Source organism: Hakea prostrata, chromosome 8 (genome assembly GCF_041222555.1).
Source record: "Hakea prostrata isolate BN-2017 chromosome 8, UWA_Hpros_2, whole genome shotgun sequence".
Lineage (NCBI taxonomy): Eukaryota > Viridiplantae > Streptophyta > Magnoliopsida > Proteales > Proteaceae > Hakea > Hakea prostrata.
This window is the reverse complement of record NC_142607.1, coordinates 52,860,998-52,870,872: the sequence shown is the minus strand read 5'-3', so window position 1 is coordinate 52,870,872 and position 9,875 is coordinate 52,860,998. Positions and strand designations below refer to the sequence as shown.

General features: G+C 36.6%; 1 protein-coding gene across 1 annotated transcript; it reads right to left on the bottom strand.

Moving 5' to 3' along the window:
- Nucleotides 1–1,991: 1,991 nt before the first annotated feature.
- Nucleotides 1,992–6,946, bottom strand: LOC149008582 (putative boron transporter 2). The gene is made up of 12 exons (XM_089165162.1): nt 6,310–6,946; nt 6,091–6,173; nt 5,773–5,965; nt 5,537–5,675; nt 5,107–5,272; nt 4,645–4,811; nt 4,361–4,534; nt 4,186–4,281; nt 3,695–3,832; nt 3,109–3,428; nt 2,747–3,014; nt 1,992–2,489 (listed from the first exon to the last, which is right to left on the bottom strand). Exons 1-12 carry the CDS (start codon nt 6,411–6,413, stop codon nt 2,178–2,180), a joined length of 2,160 nt encoding a protein of 719 aa, XP_089021288.1. The 5' UTR covers nt 6,414–6,946; the 3' UTR covers nt 1,992–2,177.
- Nucleotides 6,947–9,875: the final 2,929 nt, after the last annotated feature.

Here is a 9,875-nt window from a genome sequence, read left to right as displayed (position 1 = left end):
GAAGGCTTCATGGGAATGACTTTGAAAATATTTGAGTGGCAAAATTGAAGGCTTCATGTGAGTTTTGGTCATCTCTTCAAAACTCACTTGTTTTCTTTGTTTTTGCCACCCATATATGCTGCTCTAAACAACCATAAAATCGTTGTTTACATGGACAGAAAAGATATGTAGCTAAAAAGAAGAAGATTTTGAGAGAATGAAATTGAGTGAAGTCGTCGAAAATGATTGGATCCGACTTTGTATTGTTTCCTTAGGATATTATTTTGTAGAGATGCATGGCATAGGTGGCATTGGAAAGTGATCTGCGATTGAGGTAGCTACTATGATCCTAAATAGCATTCCAAAAAATATAATAGACTTCCAAAGAATTACATAAAAAACAGATGAGTTTTCAAATATCGTCGTCACAGATCAAGAAATTACTTGCGGATCTGAAGGTGACAATGACTTCGGTTTGAATTTGAGACATTATCCATAAAGAAAAAAAAAAAGAATTTGAGATAAAAGAGAAATAATATGAAATTTTAAAAAATTTATAATAAGTATTCACTCGCTATTTTATAGGGTGCAGTTAATATTTATAATTTGAAATATATGAATGTAATTATAATTATAATAATTTCAAATAATGTTAACTCCGAGTTTAAAGATCTCAAGAAATCCGATTCCACATCAAAAGGAATCAGATAACCAATATCTTCCAAAACAGCCTGAAGAAAGGCCTCCAAATCCTCTTTGATTCACCAGGGAGGACCGAATCGAATTGGGCTGGAATTTTCATGGACCCCAATAATAAATCTCAAGCCCGATACACCATTTCTAAGGCTTAAATCAGCCTTTGGGTTAAAATAGAGGGCTTCCTATTGGGCTCCATATAGTGGGCCTGTTAAGGCCCTACGAAAATATGGGATGTCCCATTTGGTTATATGTTCTCATTTTCTCTCTAGTTAGATTAGATTGTTTTATGTGTAACAGTGTTATCTGAAAACTAGCCTTTCCCTGGAGGGACCCTTTTCCATTCTTCAGACCTGTCAACAGAAGCAAGAAGTGTTTGATTAAAGTTCAAGGTCATCCAATTAAAATGTTTAACAGTACTTCTGGATCACATTCCACACGAGGCCAGAGTCACCATAAAAGAGAATGTCTCATATCACTAATAAGTCTTATATCAAATCACAATGAGTGTTGCTTACATGCACTGAACCAAACACAAAGAATTTCAAAGAAAAAGGAAGCTAAGACATTGATTCTTGAAATCATTACCTGAGTGTAAGAAGACCCTACAATTCCAGACAAAAGATATGAGAGACGGTTCCCACTAAGTTTTTAACCAGAGACATTCAACTTAAAGTTCCATGGTGTATGAATTTTGATGATGATATTGTTTTGGTAGATGCGACAAAAGCATGGTTCTCTTAACCAGAAGTTGGAAGTTAAGGAGATCAACCTTAAAACCAAAAGATATTAAGATAATATAACAATGAAATACATGGTGTGTGATCTTTATTACTCTAGGACAAATAATGAAATGGTAAAAACTGGTGGATGAAGATTCTGAAAAGCAATTATTTTACAAACAGAACATTTTTGCTAACTTTACAAAGAAAAAGCCAAATATCTAACACATTTTTACTGTCTTGCCATCTAGCAAGTTGAAATGGACATAGGTAGACTGACTGAGTAATGGAAATTATCATTCTTCTTTTGATAAAGTAGCCATGACAGGACACATCAGTTGAACTGAAACAGAAATGTGTGGTTCAGTTACAAAGACAAATTACCATCTAAATGACAGTTACTTCATGACTATTGATATACTCATCTGGACAATTATGCATATCAGTGTCTTTGTTTAGATGGATTCTTAATTATTTTTTCCTTGTTCATAAGATTCAATTTTTCCTTTCCATTTTTCTTTGCTCTAGAAACTAACTAGGCACAGCCTTTGAGCACAACAACATTCTTTTATAAACAAAATGGATGGAACAGAAAAGAAACCCACATATGTATTATTGCTACTATTCTATGCTTAAAATTCTTCTTTGGGTTGACAGAAGAAGGCAAGGGATTTTACTTGAAAGTCAGTCCACACCAAGTACACACAAAAAAGAAAAAAGAAAAAGAAAAAAGGATTACCACAAACAACCGACGTGTATGTGTCCTAATCTCAGTCCTTCCTATTTTGAAGTTGAGCTTCGAGGACTTTGTCCCAAAGTAGATGGTTTTGCTTCTTCAGTCCTTGGACTGTTGGGGCCTCTCCCACTAAGCTGGAGGCTTTTATCCCTTCTTAGTTCACTTATACGAGGGCCATATACCGTGTTCGAGATCCTAGGACTTTGAAGGCTCTTGGGATCTTTTGTGGGAGTAGCTGTGGAACTTGTTACTTTTGGACTGTATATACGCTTTATCTCACCTCGGCTCCTAGTAATGAGGTCACCTAGAAGTTCTTCCTCTGCAAAAGCGGCTCTTCCAGCCATCTCTCCCACCTCCTAACATCATACCAAGAATGCAAGTGCATAAGTTAAGTTGAGAATATGAACACCTCAAGAATGTAAATCAGCTTGAAATAATTCATTGTCTTAGGAATAATAGGATCACAGTTTCTTAGCAGGTACCTAGATGCAATATTTATCTTAAAGATTTACAGTAATATAAAGACAAAAATATTCAAAATATTAGACATAGAAGATTCATAAATTTGAGTTTCTCTGACCTTTCTTAGCAAGAAACAAAAGAGAAAACTTACAGTTGCCATGATCATTGGTAAAGCTGGTGCTTCCTCATATTCTGCTGCATCTAAATCTGAAAGGAATGCCCCTTTGAAAAACTTGGGCAGGATATACTGTCTGACAGGGACCAAAAGCATGATCATCAAAGGAAAAAGGAGCCCAGCAATTGGAATCCATGTAATACCAAAACAAATAAGCAAGTATGCTGTCTGGAAAAGAGTGAAAAATGCAATTGTCTTGAAAGGAACAGTCTCCACAAAAGTAGCATGGTACTCCTCAAGCACTCTGCAAAAGCATGATTCAGGTTTATTATCTTTTTAGAAACTCGGTGGGGGAGATAATATAGAAATGCTGAAAAAAAGAAGACAAATGATAATACTTGTATCTTCGGCTTGGAGCAGTGAAGAGCAATAGGATCCTCTCCCAGAATTGGTTGCCGGGTAAACTTTCAATAGCCATGAAAGCATAGTAGCCCCAAAGTACTGAAGTTGGAATCATCTTAAGAAAAGGCATGGCTGCAACACATCCTCCCACCATCAAAGATTGAAGCAAGTTGCTAAGCCTCTGTTCTTTGACCTCAATAGGCAGAAGATCATCGATCTCCTTCTCAACATCAAATACCGTCTCGTCAACTGAAGCATCAATATTTCCCATGCTTGAAGCCAACTGAATTGTAGACTCCTTCAGTTCCTTTAGTCCCTGATCAAGAAACTGATGTTTCAAGCCAGGTCACAAAAGCCTAAACTGTAAAAAGAAATACTATGTACAAGTTGTCACTGTTGGATTTCCTAGCTGCTAATCATTCTCAGAATAGACCATCTCAAAAATGACTTGATGATTTCTCGGTCCTCAACTGAACTTTTAAGTTCTAACAATTTTTATCCATTGCTTCAAGAGAAAAGAAAAACAGAAATAGCAGTAAATTTATGGTTAATAGAACTCAAAATTGAAGACATCACACATACTAGAGCTGCTGGTTGCTGGTAGACCAATGGAGTCTGCATTTGTTGATAAGCCTCTTGCATACTTCCATATAACTGCCCCAAGCTTGAATTCTTACCCATAGCTTTGCGTGCTGTGGCCACAAGTCGGTTGCGTAGCAACTGAAAATAAATAGGTTTTGTTGTAAATTGAAAGAAGTAATTCTGAACATCATATAAAAGAATGATACTGCATAGATTAAATAAATTGAGGGGAACAGAAAAACAGAATTTATGTAGCTGAACCCCCTTTATTTGTAATAAGGCTCTGTTGAATTGAGCTTTGTATGGAAAAATAAATCAGTGAATTAATTTTCAGCTAAATACAATCAAAAGTAAAAATTCCGAGAACATCAAGTAACATTCAATTCAGCTACTGGATCAACCATGACTGGTGGATAAACTCAAGGATCCTCAACAATCAAACAGATCTTATGTCTGTGTGAATTCCAAAGATGTGGTTCTAGATGATTTACCTGGTGCTTGAGTGTAGCTAAACTCTTTGTATGCATTGGTGATTGTGGAATGACTCCATTTGCTGGAGGGACTCCAATAAGACCACATAATAAGACCTATTATACATGTATGATAAAAATTAAAAACAGCACTTGTGTGAGCTATGAAAGCATATGATGTGAGAGAATTTCATACCATGAACCCCAAAAGAAGTAAATCATAATGGAAAGAAGCTGGCTTTCTCAAATTGAATTCCTTCTGCTGAGCCAGTTGAGATGCTACACTATGGTCAAAATAGTACAGCACTGCAATCATCGTGGCTGGAATAAAAGCTCCAATTATGTAAAGAACAGGCACATTTAGCATATCCTGTCAGTTTTATGAGTTAAATTAGTCATATTAATGCCTGGTGAGGCAAAATGAACCTAGCTATAATTTGTTGGCTTCAGAAAAGGGAAAAATAAGTAAAGAAAGCATGCCTTAATGACAGTCCAGTTCTCATATGCACCAGGTGACCATGGATTTGGGCTGGAAAGACGCCGAGGAATTCTTGTGGGGACATTGCCAGCTGGTATGTAGGAAACAGCAGTCCAGACTAGGACCATTAGGGGAACACCATAATCTGCTATAAAGCCTCGAAGTGAACCTGTGAAAGGACAAAACTTCAAATTTTTCCACATAAAAAATAAGTTTCTTTTACAAAACTAAGGGTGAACTGGTGCCAAAGGCTTCTGCCCTAAGTAGAGTCTTGGGGGGGGGGGTAAATTTTCCTACGCAACCTTACCCTAGCTGATTCTAATCACAAAGGTTTTGCAGGATTTAGTTTTATGTGGCAGTTGAGAAGGATGGTTATTTTTCCCCCTCCTAAATGAAAGCACAAACAGCTAAGTCACTATTACTACACTTAAGAATCAAACATCTTTTACATTCCGTAAACATACCAGATCCATAGCGCCATGATCGTGCTTTCCGGCTTCTTAATGCAGAAAGCAGCAAGCCAAATGATAATACTAAGGAAAACATTCCATTTGCAAATCTCCAAGAAGGCAGAAATTCTGTTAACTTTGGGTTTTCTCTTTTGGGTATGCGAAACTCTTCCACAAGTCCCTAGAATACCCCATTCACAACAGAAATGTTAGAATTGATGTGTTTCTACTACTAAGATGATTTGAATTGTTTAAAGGAATTGCAAATTACTGTACTATAAGTACAGAAACAATCTAAATAGTCAGATAAGTCTAGACAAATTATAAAACCAAGTTTAGCTTGAATGCCAGTTGTGCAAGGTGAAAGGATAGCTTTGTTCTTCTAAAAATTTCAAACATAAACCAAAGAAAATAAGAGGAGAAAAGGTAAGAACTATTGCATTACTTTGATGGCTTGCTGCATGAAGAGCATTGCAATTAGCAGACCAAAGAGTTCGCCTGCTAATCGAGTAAACCTATTGATAATCGAGCAAGCTCCTAGAATAGACAACAAGAACAGAAAAACTGCAGTCCATACACATACCCTGCAGATTTAGATGACTACCAAAGTCAGTATTCAAATCAGATCTATCAAAACCAATACTGTCACTTGTCTCTGTAGAGCTGGACTAAACAGTTTACCATCCAGTCCATGCTAGGAAAAGGTTTGGCCCCAAATCAGGTCTATCTTTTGCGAAGTTAAACATAAACTTGTACATAAGCACAGTAGGCTCAGCAACTCCTAGAATCAGCAAAGGTTGTCCTCCAATAACCGAGTGTATAATTCCACACAATGCAGTAGATGCTAAGGTTTGAACTGTTGTCAGAATCCCATCTGCAACCATGAGTAGAGTCTCTTGAGCGATAAATTTCCCAAAAATTCTTGCTTGAAATCATATTTCATAAGAAGTTGACCAGAGAAGACTGAGGACAACTAGAACAAAAATTTCTTTTAGTTACCCGTATTTCTCTCCAATTGTTCACCGAATGCAATGACTGGGATTGCAGAGGCAAAGAATATGTAGAGAGTGGGAGCCAGTATCCTTCAAAAAAGCGAGGGTTGTGGGGAAATAAGATCTCAAGTCAATAAGGAAATTAGAAAATTTCAAGTTCCTCACCAACTCACGAGCAAAGTAGAAAGAGGGAATGAAAGAGGGAATGCAAGAAGTAGATGTTTACCTGAAACCTGCCTTTAAACCTCCTGTCCAGTCTTCCTTGTAGCACATCAACCTTCCATGAAGATCATTCTTGATACCTTGGAATGGTACAAAGGTCTCCTCCATTGTTTTGTGTCACTCAGAAAAATGGTCTATTGGGTTTCGCAACAAACAGGGGGAACAAGAAATAGTCCTTATGGATGTCTCCAAATTGATTAAGAACACAAGAAAACATCAAATGATTATAGGACTCATTGCATGATTCAGTCCAGGAAAGAGAAGTCAGGCATGAATATGCAAAACTCAACCAGTAGCAAACACCACTAGTAGATTTAAAATGAGGAAAGAAACAGAATGCAGCTTGGGTTTGGCCAGGAAACAAGGCAGCACTTCTGCTTGAATTGAAGTCTTCTTTGCAAGCAATGTGAACATAGAGGTTTGAGAGAGTGCTGCAAATATATAAAGCCACAAAAGAAATGAAAAAGGGGAACAGTAGGAATTGATCTGTAGTGGCAATGTAGCCCTGTGGGGGTCAATACAGAGCATAGTAATGAGAGTAAAACTTCACTGTCTCAGTGCTCCACTGCAAACATTCATAAGAAAATACCTTTGCAACTTTGGATTGTTTAATGGAAGAACATATACAAATACAAAGCACATGCTCTGTTAAACTACATTGTTTTTTTTTTTTTTTTCTTTTCCAAAAAATAAAATAATAAAAAGAACATCAAAAACTCCGAAAAGCTGAAAAGAAGGAGGTCAAGACAAATCGAAAAGGATTTAAAGCGAAAGGTCAAATATGATTGCACTACAAAAAAAACAAGGGTCAAACATCAAAGCAGCAGTCACAATAACACACAAGGGTTCCGTTTACACTACATACCAGCTCACGTAGTCGGAGTTTTTTAGGGTTCCAAAGTGTGAATGAAAGAAAAACAGAGCCACAGTTGAAGGGGGCCAAGGGACAAATCTTCTGGGTTCTTCCCTGTAATTGGTTTCTGGGTCTACTTCCTAGGTAATTTATACTAACAAATTTAAAAAAATAAATAATTTAAATCTGCTACCCAGCTAGCTCTTCACTGTGTATGCCTCTTTCTTTAGATTATCTTCTGGGTAATCTACTCTGTAATTTTCATGGGGTCATTGTTGTTGTAATAATTAATAAAAATGTGTAGTTTGTTCTTTTCTATTAGTTTTTTCCAGTGCTTGACATCAACCCACCCGTGGAACAAAGAACAACTTCCATTTGATTATCATTGTTAAGAGGAGTATTATCCCTGCCATTATTAATTGGGAGATCATCTCTTTTAATAACTGAATCAAACGTGGGATATGTCAGTACCAGGTTGTCTGAAATCAATATTGGAACTTGAAGAGATCATGCATTTTTTGTTACTTCCAAAGCCTATTTGATTACTTTATTTGAGAATCTGTTAGCAATTTGATATGACTTGCCTTCCGCTTAAGTGTGGGGGAGGTGGAGCTGTTTACTGGTGAGAGTAATGATTCCAAGTTTCCATATTTCAATCCATCTTCATAGATGCAAGTCAAGATGGGTGCAAGTCAAGATGGGTTGCAGAGATGACGTTTAGATGATTTAAGAATCAAATGGGCATTATATCTTCCTTTATACTTCTACAGATCTACCAACTGAGAGTTTAATGGACATTATATCTTTTAATCTTTGTAAGATCTGATGAAAGTTTTGATGCCCAATTGTAATCGATATTTCCGACCGGAATCTTTGAACCAGAAAATAGTCACTTGAGCCGGAACTGAGGTCCGTGGTTGAACCGGGGAGGTTCAGTGATCGCTTCTCGGACAAGGCATTTTTCAGAGAATTCACTCATAGAGAAGCTTAATGGAGAATTTTTTTTTTTTTTTTTTTTTTTTGGTCTAAAGCTTAATGGAGAATGACGTGATGATGAGGTGCTCCTACCCCCATGGGACTTCTCAACGGAAAGAAGAACAAGAGTAAGGAATCCCGCAATGTCCATTCCCACATTTATTGCACTAGGAATTTTCAATATCCCGCTGTGGATAAGGAAACTTCTGACCCGCTCAAAGCCTTCCTCGAGCCCAGAGCTGGTGACTCATTTGTCCCCTCAATCGTGGATCACTGTCATGTTATCGTCAGAATGACGATGACCACTGATTCATTGATAAGACCACCCAACGGCAGGATCGCCTGGTCACCAAGCTTGTCTCTCAAGCCCCTTTACAAAGTCATCTCCACTTTCCACTGAATAAGATACGCATCTAAGGGCCGTAACATGTCCCTAATTGCTATAGGTATGAATTAATTATACATCCAACCTGGAGCCTGAACAACAATGAGGCTTGGATTCCCTTTCAATGATTTATGAATTCATCCCTTTCATTCTTCCTAGAGGATCCATTCCTCAGGAGGAGTCTCTACTTTCATTACATGAGTTGATTCAACCATCGGAGGTGGCTTCCAGTCCTCAGAGGAGGCCCACTCTCACTCTTGCTTTTGTCTTAGGAATAAGAACTGGACTAGAAACAAACTGGATGAACAAAGAGCACATTTTTCACCTCAACATCAATCAAATCAAAGGATACCTGATAGACAGTCGTAATATTTTTCACATGCACCCAAAGATGAGATCGATGCCAATACATTAATATCTATTCCTCTCGACTATGATCATATTTATTCCTAATACATCAATTAAAACTAAATTATTCTCGAAAATTAATTAATGATACTAGAAGGTTTTTAATATGACATACTTGCCTTAACCCAATTCACCTACATGTGATGCAAAATTTGCATGCATGAGATTATTATTATTTTTTAATATGCTTCTCATTTATTTTATGGATTATGAATATATTAGTAATTTTGAGCCCATACTTACCCATTGTTAATTTATTAGGGTTTGACTCTGTTGCATGGATCCATCAATTAGGAAGATCAGGTGAGCATGGTAACCTAGTACCTTGGAATTTGAAGTACGGTAACACTTTAAAATAAGGCAACTTTTGCAATAGAAAATATTTGATGAAAATATTCTCTTTGAATTGGTGTGAATATCTCAGAAAAAGTCTAAGGTGATGCATGAATGATGATAAGATTAATCCACTGCAATTAATATTTTAGCACGAACAGCTGGTACCAAGAGATGGTCTGAGTTCATCGATCAAATGATTCGAATCTCCACCATGCATGCATGCATGCATGATTTTATGAATTTAAGAATTTTAATTATATAAGGTGGTGAAGGTGAAGCATTGGGTCCTGGGAATTTTGGTATCTTCTATTAATAATGCATTGCTTGCATGAATTTGCTGATTCCAAAAGCTATTAAAGAAGTCATAAAGAGTTTCGATATGATTTTTTTTTTTTTTTTTTATATCTTGGTAGTCAAATCTAAAAAAAATAATGTGAATAAGAACGAATGGTTTTAATTTATTTTCTGTTGATAGTGCAGCAGATTTTGTAAGGACAATTTTGTTGAAGCACATGAATCTTTTTCACGTGTATTGTTCCAAGTATTCATTTTCAATTTCATTTTTATTGTATTGTTTAAGCCTTTAAGGGTGTTTTTTTTTTTCGGTTAATTT